The 15,342-nt window shown below is 39.9% G+C and overlaps 1 protein-coding gene across 1 annotated transcript in view; it reads right to left on the minus strand.

Annotated features, from left to right (window-relative positions):
- Nucleotides 1–14,084, minus strand: part of dgke (diacylglycerol kinase, epsilon) — a 39,574-nt gene extending 25,490 nt beyond the window's left edge. Inside the window, exons 1-4 of the mRNA XM_061988038.2 lie at nt 13,439–14,084; nt 7,830–7,989; nt 7,630–7,749; nt 1,739–1,882 (exon numbers count right to left, since the gene is read on the minus strand). Coding sequence (XP_061844022.2) covers nt 1,739–1,882; nt 7,630–7,749; nt 7,830–7,989; nt 13,439–13,893 — 879 coding nt within the window. The 5' untranslated portion in view covers nt 13,894–14,084. The remainder of the gene's footprint in view (nt 1–1,738; nt 1,883–7,629; nt 7,750–7,829; nt 7,990–13,438) is intronic.
- Between the last annotated feature and the right edge of the window lie 1,258 nt (nt 14,085–15,342).

Genomic DNA, 15,342 nt, shown 5'->3' on the forward strand with positions numbered 1-15,342 from the left:
TCTAATCCCCCTCTTGTACCCACAATTTCCCCCTCTGTCTTCTTTTTTTTCTCTTTCTATCCCCTCCTGCTCCGGCCCGGCTGCACTAAATGATAATATAAATACATTTAATAAAGTCAAATACAAATAAGGCAACAAGAGAAGTATCCTACACTTCTCTTTTGTAAAGTAAATCTGAACAACCGACATGGGCATCTACATCAACTATATGATTTGCCTGAGAAGCTGGACAGGACACAAAAATAAATAAATAAAAAAAATAAAAAATAAAATTTTTTTTTTAAAAAAACAGAATGAAGGTTATGGTTATAAAGTGTGTTTTATCCAATTACGAACTACAAAACACAAAACCAGTGAAGTTGGTACGTTGTGTAAATGGTAAATAAAAACAGAATACAATGATTTGCAAATCCTTTTCCACCGATATTCAATTGAATAGACTGAAAAGACAAGATACTTAACGTTCAAACTGGAAAACTGTTATTTTTTGCAAATATTAGCTCAGAACGTTAGGGAATGCTCATCAAACACTTATTTGTAACATCCCACAGGTGAACAGGCTAATTGGGAACAGGTGGGTGCCATGATTGGCTTCCATGAAATGCTCAGTCATTCACAAACAAGGATGGGGCGAGGGTCACCACTTTGTCAACGAATGCGTGAGCAAATTGTCCAACAGTTTAAGAACAACATTTCTCAAAGAGCTATTGCTAGGAATTTAGGGATTTCACCATCTACGGTCCGTAATATCATCAAAAGGTTCAGAGAATCTGGAGAAATCACTGCATGTAAGCAGCAAGCCTGAAAACCAACATTGAATGTCCGTGACCTTGGATCCCTCAGGCGGTACTGCATCAAAAAGTGACATCAGTGTGAAAAGGATATCGCCACATGGGCTCAGGAACACTTCAGAAAACCACTGTCGGTAACTACAGTTCGTCGCTACATCTTTAAGTGCAAGTTAAAACTCTACTATGCAAAGCCAAAGCCATTCATCAACAACACCCAGGAATGTTGCCGGCTTTCCTGGGCCCAAGCTCATCTAAGATGGACTGATGCAAAGTGTAAAAGTGTTCTGTGGTCTGACAAGTCCACATTTCAAATTGTTTTTGGAAACTGTGGACGTCACGTCCTCCGGAACAAAGAGGAAAAGAACCATCCGGATTGTTATAGGCGCAAAGTTCAAAAGCCAGCATCTGTGATGGTATGGGGGTGTATTAGTGCCCAAGGCATGGGTAACTTACACATCTGTGAAGGCGCCATTAATGCTGAAAGGTACATACAGGTTTTGGAGCAACATATGTTGCCATCCAAGCAACGTTATCATGGACGCCCCTGCTTATTTCAGCAAGACAATGCCAAGCCACGTGTTACAACAGCGGGGCTTCATAGTAAAAGAGTGTGGGTACTAGACTGGCTGCCTGTAGTCCAGACCTGTCTCCCATTGAAAATGTGTGGTGCAATATGAAGCCTAAAATACCATAACGGAGTGCCAACTTTTTTGCAATGATTTGCTGCCATTAAATTCTAAGTTAATGATTATTTGCAAAGAAATTACGTTTCTCAGTTCGAACATTAAATATCTTGTCTTTTCAGTCTAGTCAATTGAATATAAGATGAAAAGGATTTGCAAATCATTGTATTCTGTTTTTGCCAACTTCACTGGTTTTGGGTTTTGTAATTAGCAGATTGCTCGATTACTAAAAGAGTCAATAGCTGCAGCCCTATCTCATCTCACCTTCAGTCTCATTGTGTCAATGGAATCCAGCACCCATCCCACAGTGCCGTCCCCTCCACACACCAGCACCCTCACACACCCAGGGGGCAAAAGGGTGCACAGCTGCAGGGCCTTGGAGGGTGCGAGCTGTGACAGGTCAAACACCTTAAGTGGAGAAAAGAGAGGAGTGGGTTTAAAAAAAAACAGCTCGAAGGAGACTGCAATTTTTTCGGAATTCTGCCCATCATTCACAATCCCTATGTAAGACAAGCACACAGTCTTTTTGAATGCATTCTAACTCGTAAATAAACGTTGGCATAAGCAATCTAACATTGGATTCAATGGGAATCGCTCCATTCCGCCTATAAAGCACTCTTAAAAAAAACCATTAAGGTTTTATACAGAGTCGTGGTCAAAAGTTTACATACACTTGTGAAGAACATAATGTCATGGCTGTCTTGAGTTTCCAATCATTTCAATCACAACTCTTATTTTTTTGTGATAGAGTGATTGGAGCACATACTTGTTGGTCACAAAAAACATTCATGAAGTTTGGTTCTTTTATGAATTTATTATGGGTCTACTGAAAATGTGAGCAAATCTGCTGGGTCAAAAGTATACATACAGCAATGTTAATATTTGCTTACATGTCCCTTGGCAAGTTTCACTGCAATAAAGCGCTTTTGGTAGCTTCTGCCAAGCTTCTGGTTGAATTGTTGACCACTCCTCTTGACAAAATTGGTGCAGTTCAGCTAAATTCTGACATGGACTTATTTCTTCAGCATTGTCCACACGTTTAAGTCAGGATTTTGGGAAGGCCATTCTAAAACCTTAATTCTAGCCTGATTTAGCCATTCCTTTACCACTTTTGATGTGTGTTTGGGGTCATTGTCCTGTTGGAACACCCAACTGCGCCCTGTCAGTATATCTCTGCGTCACCCAGCATTGTCCCACCCACAGAACCATCTGATTGGTTACACGCAAAGCGGTAACAGCCAATCAGCAGTGCGTATTCAGAGCGCATGGAGTCAGTGCTCCTGCGGTGGGGTGAGCAGATGGGTGTTTAGCAGGTAAGCATAAGTCAGCGGACTCTCCCCAAATTATAATAAACACCTCCCAGTCAACTACTAGTAACATCACTATGAGCCCGTTGACGTTCTAGAAACATAAGCGGCAGCTCAGCTCGCTTGCAGTCCTTGAGGTGAAGGCTAATTAGCTTTTAGCGTAACGTTAGCTCACTGTGCGGTGTGTGTGTGTCTGTCCTACAGTTAACGACTAAGTTATTTCACTTTACCTTTTACTGTGTTGATTGCGCTGTGTTGAAGCAGCAAAAAAGGATATTATGTTAAATGAAGAGTTTCCTGACGCTGCCTCTGATAGTTGATATAATAATGTAACTGCATCATAAAGCCTACATGAACTCCATGGTGTTCAGGGATGAATAGTCTCTCTTATTGCTACTGTACTATTTTTTTCAGCTATAGTTACTTTTAATCATTAGTAATGTAGCAGCCTAGTTTTGAATGGCAGGGTCCCTGCTATCACATGTTGATGAAAAAATAACATTTACATAATAAAAATCAACTACAGGTTTCCCAAATGCTGTAATAAATTAAGCATGATGAGTTGAGCATATGTCAGCATGTGGCCCCACTTTTAACTCTTTTTTTCAAACGCTTATTGCAAACGCTTACTTACAGTAAGTCATTAATTTGACTTAAGTCATTATTTTGACTTAGTAAATTAGTAAGTCAAAATATTGACTTACTAAGTCATAATAATGACATACTTAGTATCTCAGGTAATTAGGACTGTTTTGTGTATTGTTTTTACTTTACGGAAAAAATATCGAGATATATATATAGTATATCGGCATTCAGCATATAGAGCGGAAAACACAACCAAAAATTGTAGGCTTCCTCACGCGACGAAGCCGGCCTACGTCACCACAGTTTGTAGTCTATTGCCCCCCCAGGCTGTGGTGGCAGCGATGAGATGGAGACGTGATGGTGACAGGCTGAGTTACGCTGGTCCTTACACGCACCCACAGTGTTTCTCACACATTCATTTATTTGTGGCGGTCCGCCACGAAAGAATTACGTCCGCCACAAATGGATTTTTCGGCTTTTGACTCGCTCGACCGCTCATAAAAGCAATGGGACTCTGTCTGTGAATGTACCTTGTAGTTACAACTCCGGTGCAGTAGGTGGCGGTAGCCTACTATGCATTGTAACTCCGCCAATAGCACTTAATTCACCTGGTGGGCCAGAAGAAGAAGAAGAAGAAGAAGAAGACGGCGGAGTAAAAGAACGGACCGACCGGATCAAAATACGAGGGTAATATAGGTTGTAGGTTGATAAGTTATAGCTGCATCGCTCGCGGCTCGTCATATATTTAACGTTAATCCGCGATTTCACCGAGCGTTTCACTCACGGTGAGCAGCCTGACGCTGCTTCATTAACACCGCCGCTGTTGTCACGTCACGTGTTACCATACCGACGAGCTAACATGTCCAGGTTATAACCCTGTTGTCAATAAACACACGTGGAGACGGTGCTTCAGATACTGCATTAATAATGAAGCTAAATTGTCCACTGTCCACTGCAGCATGTGAATGCAATGAAAAGAATAAAATCTGAGCCAACCAGCTATTAAAATGTTGTCCAGGTTAATGTTTTGGCCATTAAAGGCCCTTCATTTCAAGATTTCAACTGTGATCGGGCTTTAAACAGGTGGCTGACCTGTTCAGATGGGTGTAACTCAGGGGTGCTCACACTTTTTCTGCAGGCGAGCTACTTTTCAATTGATCAAGTCGTCGGGATCTACCTCATTCATTTTTATAATTTATATTTACTTATTTATGAAATATATGTTTTTGTTAACAAGTTAAATGTGTTTAATGATAATGCAAGCATGTTTAACACATATAGTTAATATTGTTAAAAAATTAAAGGTGTTTAATGATAATACAAGTATGTTTAATACATATAGTTAATATTGTTAACAAGTTAAAGGTGTTTAAAGATAATACAAGCATGTTTAACACATATTGTTAATAAATTAAAGGTGTTTAATGATAATACAAGTATGTTTAATACATATAGTTAATATTGTTAACAAGTTAAAGGTGTTTAATGACAATACAAGCATGTTTAACACATATAGTTAATATTGTTAACAAGTTAAAGGTGTTTAAAAATAATACAAGCATGTTTAACACATATGGATTCCTTTCTTTCATGAAGACAAGAATATAAGTTGGTGTATTACCTGATTGTGATGACTTGCATTGATTGGAATCAGACAGTGGTGCTGATAACGTCCGCATTTTCGAATGGAGGAGAAAAAAAAGTCCTCCTTTCTGTCCAATACCACATGAAAGTGGTTGGTTTTTGGCATCTTATTTGTCCAGCTTCTGTACTCCTTTGTATACACTTTACAAGAAATACATTGTCGGCAAACTCCGTAGCTTGCTAGCTTGTGCACGCCAGCTTTCTGAGACTCTTATTTTGTTAGCGCAACTGTGCAGTCGGTCTTTGGAGTTTTGACGACAGGTACGGCGCCAGAGTCTGTTGAAATAAAGTGTTTCTCGCCTTCCTGTCGGTAATTTTAATGAGCTAAATATGTACATAAAGTGTTGTACTTATATTCCAACTCCGCGTTCTTCTTGGTCATCGCCGCTGCCGCTGCCACCGTCACCCCCCGACCCCCGACCACACCACCACAAATAGATGCCTGTCCTGTGGGAAACACTGCACACCCTTCCCCCTGGAGAGAAACCACCTTAACTAACACATTTTCTGGGGGAAACACTGAAATTCATAAAAGAACCAAACTTCATAAATGTATTTTGTGACCAACAAGTATGTGCTCCAATCACTCTATCACAAAAAAATTTAAGTTGTAGAAATTATTGGAAACTCAAGACAGCCATGACATTATGTTAATATAGAATGTAGTAACAGGCACATTTATAACATGTAATATTTACATATTTTGCAAATTTTTTGCATACAGCGGCACATTAATTTCATAGACGCATCACAACGTTCGCTATTTCCTTCCAACAACACTGACTACATTTTACTGCAGACTTTGTGAGAACCAACAAACATAATAAAACCATCACTTACTATACACTGTCTTCTCCCACTGGAATGATGACTGAGGGGATGATAATACATTGTTGTTTAGATGAATAATTAATCATAATTCTCGCTAAAAGTTAAAAAAAACAAAACATCTTTTTGAGTCTTTCTCGCTATATCCGGTTATAAGTTGGCTGTCAAAGTTGACCAACTTCTTGGTTTATGTCCACATCCTTCTACTATCCAGGAGAGAGGCATGATTCATCATCTAGAACAGGGGTGCTCATTACGTCGATCGTGAGCTACCGGTCGATCTCGGAGGGTGTGTCAGTCGATCACCAGCCAGGCATTAAAAAAATAGTCCTAAAAATGAGCGATCATAAATCTTCACAATGACGTCACTTTCGTCACTTGATTGACATTCACGGCACCCGAGGGTCTTCTGAGATGACGCTGGCTGCTGCCAGCTCATTAAAATTACCGACTGGAAGGCGAGAAACCCTTTATTTCAACAGACTCTGGCGCCGTACCTATCGTCAAAACTCCAAAGACCGACCGCACAGTTGCACAATAAAAGCTCTGCTTCATCCTGCTTGCGCTACCAAAATAAGAGTCTCAGGCGTGCACAAGCTAGCAAGCTACGGAGTTTGCCAACAATGTATTTCTTGCAAAGTGTATAAAAAGGAGTACGGAAGCTGGATAAATAAGATGCCAAAAAGCAACCACTTTCATGTGGTATTGGACAGAAAGGAGGACTTTTTTTCTCCTCCATTCGAAAATGCGGACCTTATCAGCACCACTGTCTGATTCCAGTCAATGCAAGTCATCAGAATCAGGTAATACACCAACTTATATTCTTGTCTTCATGAAAGAAAGGAATCTATATGTGTTAAACATGCTTGTATTATCTTTAAACACCTTTAACTTGTTAACAATATTAACTATATGTGTTAAACATGCTTGTATTATCTTTAAACACCTTTAAGTTGTTAACAATATTAACTATATGTGTTAAACATGCTTGTATTATCTTTAAACACCTTTAACTTGTTAACAATATTAATTATATGTGTTAAACATGCTTGTGTTATCTTTAAACACCTTTAACGTATTAACAATATTAACTATATGTGTTAAACATGCTTGTATTATCATTAAACACCTTTAACTTGTTAACAATATTAACTATATGTATTAAACATACTTGTATTTTCATTAAACACCTTTAATGTATTAACAATATTAACTATATGTGTTAAACATGCTTGTATTATCATTAAACACCTTTAACTTGTTAACAAAAACATATGTTTCATAAATAAGTAAATATAAATTATATATATGAATGAGGTAGATCCCCACGACTTGATCAATTGAAAAGTAGCTCGCCTGCAGAAAAAGTGTGAGCACCCCTGATCTAGAATAACTTTCACCAGCTCAGAGGCGACAGAGCCGCTCACCAGCTGATGTCAATATAGCATAAGCGAGTTAGCCCTCTGTAATCAATGTGCCGCTAAAAGTAGGTCCTTAACGTTAGCACTTATAATAACAATATCGCTAATACTTGGCTAATATTCAGGTCATGAAATGTAAATGGAGTATCAATGGCTGTTTTTAGTGGGTTTTATAGGTGCAATAAACGCAATGACGTCATGACTCCCATTTTGCGAGCGTTTATTTACGAGTTTGAATGAATTGTAAAAAAAATACACGTAATATTCTTTTACAAAAGTATTGTGAATGATAAGCTAAATTCTAAAAAAAAAAGTGCAGTTCCCTTTTAACTGGAAAAGTGTCGCTGACTTTTAAAAGCTGCTGACTGACCTGCACAGGGTTGAGGAGGATGCGAAATTCCCCCAGGAGAGCCTCCCCCATGTTGTTTCCACTGCGCCTGTTGGCCAAGACCAATACAGGAGTCCAAGTGCTGTCACACGAGGACGCCAGCTGCAAGCATTTCACACAAATGAGACTTTAGATTTGGGCCGTTGTGCGAAACTGCTGCATGAGCGCCAAACTCTACGCACCTTTGTGTACTCATCAGGGTGTCCGCGCCGGAGCTTGTTGACTTGGTAGAGATAGTGCGGAGGGATGATGAGGTTGCGAAACTCGCCCATGTTACACTCGAACGTATCCGCTAGGCTGCCCATGCACTCGTCATGTACTGTGGTCTGACACCACACACATCTGGAAATTGTTAAAGCAACATACACATTCGAAATAAGTAGTTCATCCCCTGCTGATTTTGCAAGACATCAATCATCTAGAACATTTAAAAGTAGATATATTGAAATGTACAGTATAGGCCAAACGTTTGGACACACCTTCTCATACAATGCCTTTTTATTTATTTATTTTTTTCATGACTATTTACATTGTAAATTGTCACTGAAGGCATCACAACTATGAATGAACACATGTGGAGTTATGTACTTAACAAAAAAAGGTGAAACAACTGAAAACATGTTTTATATTCTAGTTTCTTCAAAATAACCACCCTTTGCTCTGATTACTTTTTCGTACACTCTTGGCATTCTCTCGATGAGCTTCAAGGTATGAAATGGTTTTCACTTCACAGGTGTGCTTGAAGCTCATCGAGAGAATGCCAAGAGTGTGCAAAGCAGAAATCAGTGCAAAGGGTGCTCCGTGAAGTAAAGTTAAAAACAGTTAGCTCCATCTTTTGACACTTCTTCCACTCCCGTCCTTGCACGCTACACCGCTACAACAAAGATGACGGGGAGAATACGCTGTCAAAGGTGAGCCACGTAAAAAAAGACCACCCACAAAACAGCGCACCCTGAAGCGACTGTCAGAAAGCGGCTTGAAGATGGTCTGTAAAACATCATCTATGCAACATTTTGACCAAAGAACCACCATCACATGTTATGTAGACCACAAGGAAGTGTTTAGCATTCACAAAAAAAAATAAAAATAACATGACTCCTTTAATGCGCCTTATAATTCGGTTCGGTGCACCTTATATATGAAAAATGATCGAAAACAGACCATTCGTCGGCAGTGCGCCTTATAATCCGGTGCGTCCCATGGTCCGGAAAATACGGTAAGTGTTGTTGTGTGCCGGGGAAGCACGGAGACGGAAGTGTTTGCACAGGAGGTAAAACCTGTTGGAATTGGGCTGGTTTTTAGCATATGATTGGCGATAAAAGTTAAAAATAGCGAGCGCCCAACTTTTTACTTTTTCAGGAGGCTAGAATACATTATCCATTCATCCATCCATTTCTACTGCTTGTCCCTTGTGGGGTTTTTTGTTTTTCCAAACAGACCGCAGTGCTTTGCAGCGCTAATCTTTTCTTTTCGACCTCTGTCCGTTCCCTATTCCTATGTACGGAAACAACAGGTAGAGGCTAAAGTAAAGGACTGTATAAATAAAATAAAAAACAAAATATAACAAATCTCAAATGGGACCTGGTTAAATAAAGGTTAAATAAAAACATAAAATAAATAGGAATAACGTCCATCCATCCACTTTCTACCGCTTGTCCCTAAAAGACCAAATTAAATGTTAGACATCCGTAACTTTCTGGCAGTAAACCTTCAAAAATGGTTCACACTATGCACTATTTTTTGTTAATTAAGTATTTCTTATATATTCCTTATTTTTACACCGTCATTTAAAGAGGTTTTTAAGTGTTTATTGTGATTTTAGATTTTTGTTTACATTGATTTTTTGTGTTTTCCATGGTTGAGTTGACACGCTCCCCTTTCCTCTCCCTTATCTCTCCTGCTTGCTTCTTTGTCTCGTCTTAACTTTCTTGTTGCCTCTTTTTGCACTGCTCTCCAAATCTAAACATTGGAACTAATTAACTGGGCTCATCGAAATTGACAAGATCTTGGGTTTGGGGGAACCTGCCTGTTGTGACGGAGCGGTTGTTGCTGGACACACGACAGACTCTTGGGAGAAAAAAAGAGTGCTGCGTGCCTGGCGACCCTGTCAGTCGAGGACGTCAAGATATCTACCTATTGGGAATTATGGCAACAGGACATCTGCTGATTGGAGTAAGCGTTGCTCTGGTTTGTCGACAAATTTGGAAGATGCTGGCAGTCTTCAAAGTACCCCAAAGCTGCCACAAATGATTGGAGGATGCGGGAAGAACTGCGGACGCTCTTGTGATTTGGATAACATCGGACTGTCTGCTCCGCAGGGTGAATTTGAGGACCAGTCATAGACAATATAGAGTGAAAAGCAAACTTTATTTTAACTCAAATACAAAACATTCTAACTTGGATTGTTTCCCTGGCTTCAAGACTCTCCCAAAGGACAGTGCGGCAAAAACACAACAAACTCCCTTCTTGTCACTCATGGACCTGTTGTAGTTGACTTTGGACTGACTAGCGACTGCACGACATCAAGGCCGCGGAATAGAGACACACGCATCCACAAAAATATACACCACACACACATACCCCACCCCCCATCCAACGCCCTTGACACAAATTCCTTAGGAGTGATGGACGGATGGGCAGCGCCTGAAGAGCTGCAGCCTCCCACCGTGGCAACCACTCCCTCCCCTCTATTGCAAGTCTCGAGATGTATGTTGTAATATGTATATGTGCTTTACTATGGAGTTTTTTTCCCACTCCAGACTGGGCCTCCTTAGGAGCCCAGTCTAGATTGTATTTTTTTACTCATCCTCCCCCAGCGTTGACCTTTTCCCCCATCTTTTACGGGGCGCTTTGTGGCGACCCATCAGCGTTCCTGTTCTGTAACCCTGTACACTGTTTGTCTAATCTTGAACGGGTTTGTGCTGAAAACAAAGTTTTGTTGTACTTGCGCAACGACAATAAAGACCTACTGTCATGTATCTGTGATCAGGTTTTATTTTTGGACTTTTTGTGCACTTTTGTTTTGTTTTGTCACCATAGTTACCCATTAGTTTCACCTGTCATGTCACGCACCTGTTTTGAGTCACGCACCTGTTGTTAATCATGTCCATAAGTATTTAAGTTCATTCATTTTCTGTTGTTCGTCCTGACGACCTCACACCACATTAATGCTCTGTCCATTTTTTCATGTCCATGTTCACGCTGCTCCTTTTTTGTCCATGCCAAGTAAGTTTTCTTTATTCAAGCCATAGTTTTCAAGTTTTGTTTAATTGTTCATAGTTTATTCTCCGCCACTGTGCGCACCTTTTGTTTGATCCTTTTTTTGTATTTATAGTTAATAAATAAATCATGTACCTTAATTCCCGTCTCGCCCGTGCCAACTTTCCGTTGCATCCTGGAAAAGCACACCCAGGACCAAGTTTTGACACCTACCTATTTCCTTTCATTTCTGCCTTGACAGCTGAGGGTGTAATAATCAGACGAAGATTTGAAGTGAAGTGAATTATATTTACCCACACTGGGAGCAGGTGGGTAAAGTGTCTTGCCCAAGGACACGACGGCAGTGACTAGGACGGCGGAAGCGGGGATCGAACCTGGAACCCTCAAGTTGCTGGCTCTACCAACCGAGCTATGCCATATATATTTTTATTTCATTTGAAATAAAAATGTTAACGTTCTCGAATTCGAATCGCGATTCTCACGTTGTGCGATTCAGAATCGATTCTCTCTTTTTTTTTTTAATCTATTTTTTCTTTAAATGTATTATTTCATTAATCAATCCAACAAAACAATACACAGCAATACCATAACAATGCAATCCAATTCCAAAACCAAACCAGACCCAGCAACACTCAGAACTGCAATAAACAGAGCAATTGAGAGGAGACACAAACACGACACAGAACAAACCAAAAGTAGTGAAACAAAAATGAATATTATCAACAACAGTATCAATATTAGTTACAATTTCAACATAGCAGTGATTAAAAATCCCTCATTGACATTATGATTAGACATTTATAAAAAGTCACAGTGGCTTACACTTGCATCGCATCTCATAAGCTTGACAACACACTGTGTCCAATATTTTCACAAAGATAAAATAAGTCATATTTTAGTTCATTTAATAGTTGAAGCAAATTGACATTATTGCAATCAGTTGATAAAACATTGTCCTTTACAGAGGTGGGTAGAGTAGCCAGAAATTGTACTCAAGTAAGAGTACTGTTACTTTAGAGATTTATTACTCAAGTAAAAGTAAGGAGTAGTCACCCAAATATTTACTTGAGTAAAAGTAAAAAGTATGTTGTGAAAAAACTACTCAAGTACTGAGTAACTGATGAGTAACATACACACTCATATATATATATATATATATATATATATATATATATATATATATATATATATATATATATATATATATATATACATACATACATATACATTGATATATACAGTATATAATTTATATGTATTTATTTTGCTGTTTTTGTTTACATGTTAAAGATGTTTTAATGAATATACATGCATGTTTAACATAGATTCCTTTCTTTCATGAAGACTAGAATATAAGTTGGTGTATTACCTGATTCTGATGACTTGCATTGATTGTAATCAGACAGTAGTGATGATAACGTCCACGTTATCAAATGGAGGAGAAGAAAAGTTCCTCCTTTCTGTCTGATACCACATGAAAGTGGTGGGTTTTTGGCATCTTATTTGTCCAGCTTCCATATTCGTTTTTATACACTTTACAAGAAATATATTGGCGTCAAACTTCTTAGCTTGCTAGCTTGTTTGCGCTGGCTTTCGGAGACTCTTGTTTTGAAAGCGCAGGCGCGATAGAGCGGCACTTTTATTGTGAAGACAGGAACTGTGCAGTCAGTCTTTAGGCTTTTGACCGGATGTACGGTTGAAATAAAAAAGTATCTTTTTTCCTTCACACTTTTGATTGATTGATTGGAACTTTTATTAGTAGATTGCACAGTACAGTACACATTCCGTACAATTGACCACTAAATGGTAACACCCCAATAAGTTTTTCAACTTGTTTAAGTCAGGTCATGTGACCACCTGGCTCTGTTTGATTGGTCCAACGTCACCAGTGACTGCATCTGATTGGTGGAACGAAGTGAAACGTCACCAGTAAGGCAGGCACTTTGAAGGTCTGTCTGACAGACCAAAACAAACAAAGCGTGCATTAACAGATCGATAAAAATTAGTAGCGAGTAGCGAGCTGAATGTAGATAAAAGTAGCGGAGTAAAAGTAGCGTTCCTTCTCTATAAATATACTTAAGTAAAAGTAAAAGTATGTTGCATTAAAACTACTCGTAGAAGTACAATTTATCCCAAAAGTTACTCAAGTAGATGTAACGGAGTAAATGTAGCGCGTTACTACCCACCTCTGGTCCTTTACAATTATAAAAGCTTTTTACAAAAATCTACTACTCTGCTTGCATGTCAGCAGACTGGGGTAGATCCTGCTGAAATCATATGTATTGAATGAATAGAGAATCGTTTTAAATCGGGAAAAAAAAAATCGATTTTGAATCGAATCGTGACCCCAAGAATCGATATTGAATCGAATCGTGGGACACCCCTAAGATTCACAGCCCTAGTTTTCAGTAATGTCGCCCAGCCCTAGATGAAACATTAAAGAACATTACTATGACGGATGTCAAGTAATCTCCTCTGACGACGCTTTGAGTTCATCCACAGTTATGCAACGGGTATTAAAATGATTACACAACGGAAAAGTGCATTTTTCATGGGATTATTCTGACTGTACCTGAAGTCGCAGAGCTTCGGCTGCGTGCCACACTGTTGCTTGCACGCCGCACAGTAGCTGGCCAGCGGCACGTTGCCCCGCACCCAGCGGTGCTCCGCTCCGCCGTCCTCCCGGGAAGGAGCCATGATCTCCTTGCACTGAAGCTCCCGGTCCGCCCGGCGCAGGCAGCGCTCGTCGGCGCACACGCCGCAGCAGTCGCAGAAGGCGCCGCGGAGGATGTGCTGGGAGCACACGCAGCAGTAGGTGGGCTTGTTGAACAGGTCCGTGCAGTGCCAGCCGTGGCGGCTCTGGCGGAAGAACTCCGTCATGTGGCTCCTCCGCTTGGAGCGCCGCACGCTGCACCAGAGAGTGACGATCACCGGCACCGCCACCGCCAGGGAGGTCCACACAAACAGCGACCACTCCTCCCGGAAGCCGCGCTCCTCCGGCGGCGCGGCGGCCTTCTCCTCGTACATCTCGGCTGGAGGAGTCAGGGGAGAGAGTTGGGTGAACAACAAGCAGGCTGAGCGGGGACGTCGCGCGTCTTCTGCGCGGCGCTCATGTTGATGGGCAGCGGCAGGAAAGCAGAACAGGACGTCGGCAGCCGCAGGCTAAAACATTCTCATTTCCCGGAAATGCGTGTGACGCGCTGCTCACGGGGTCACGATCTGCTCCGCCCATTTACAAAGATCATTCCGCCGTCAAGAGAGTTACCACACGCGCTACCGTAAAAACGTCGGATCATGAGAGACGATAACCGGAAGTGGAAAGCGGCAGGCAAAGCAAAGAATTTTATTTTATTTTATATTTATTTATTCATTTGATAGGGAAATCATAATACAGGTACTAGAATAGAATAGAATGTCATTTATTGATCCCTGGGGGAAATTCAGCACCACAGTTCGCTCACAATAACATACCTGCCAACTTTTGAAATCAGAAAAACCTAGTAGCCAGGGTCCAGGGGCCGCAGGCCCCGGTAGGTCCAGGACAAAGTCCTGGTGGGGGGTTCAGGCTTCGCCCCCCGACGCAAAATGATTATTAGCATTCAGACAGGTTAAAATGTTGCTAAAACCATCACTTTTCTATCAGTCACAGTGACTTTTCAAAACAAAAATATTACAGCAAAAATCATATGGGTTGATTGACATGTTTATTCTGTAAGCTAACTTCAATAGTTTGAAATTATTTTGACAGTTAATGCCAGTTATCCTGTCAAACTTTCACAAGACTTCAATTTGTTAATTGAAAGTACAAACAGTATAAACACGTTTTACAGTAAACAAATGGTAAAACAGTACTAAACAATTCCATTAAAAAAAAAATTGGTGTTATTATTAACTTTCTGTCCAAGCTTGTATAATCTACTGCCTTGTTCAATTGTATAAAATATTCTGTGCCTAAAATTCACATTTCTATCACAATTATTATACTGTAAACATGGTAAGCTAACTTCATTAAAATTAATAGTCCTGACAATAGCATGGACTTACAATTCAAATGTAGTTTTTTTGTAAGCCTTTCAAAATAATTCAAAATATGAAAAATTAATGAAAATTAATTTAAGCCATCAGACACTTGAAAAGTGGCACATCACATCTCTAATGTAATCATTTTAACTTTTCAACAGAAATAGCACTGCAAAAATATTAAGGACATACTTCTGTATTTTGGTAGTTATGATAACATTTAACAAGATTTCTTCAACTTGGACTTGAAAGCATAAATAGTATAAACACTTTTAACAGTATAACAGTACTAAACAATTCCAATAGATAACATTGGTGTCATTACCTTTTTGTGGCTAAAATCCGAAAAACGTTGAAAGTTTTCCACTTGTATCGCTTAGCAACGGCATTAGACTTGTATTTTTTTTTAATTAATGAAAAACCGTATTTTTTATCACTGCAACCGTAACCCGGAAT

Source organism: Nerophis lumbriciformis, linkage group LG27 (assembly GCF_033978685.3).
Source record: "Nerophis lumbriciformis linkage group LG27, RoL_Nlum_v2.1, whole genome shotgun sequence".
NCBI lineage: Eukaryota > Metazoa > Chordata > Actinopteri > Syngnathiformes > Syngnathidae > Nerophis > Nerophis lumbriciformis.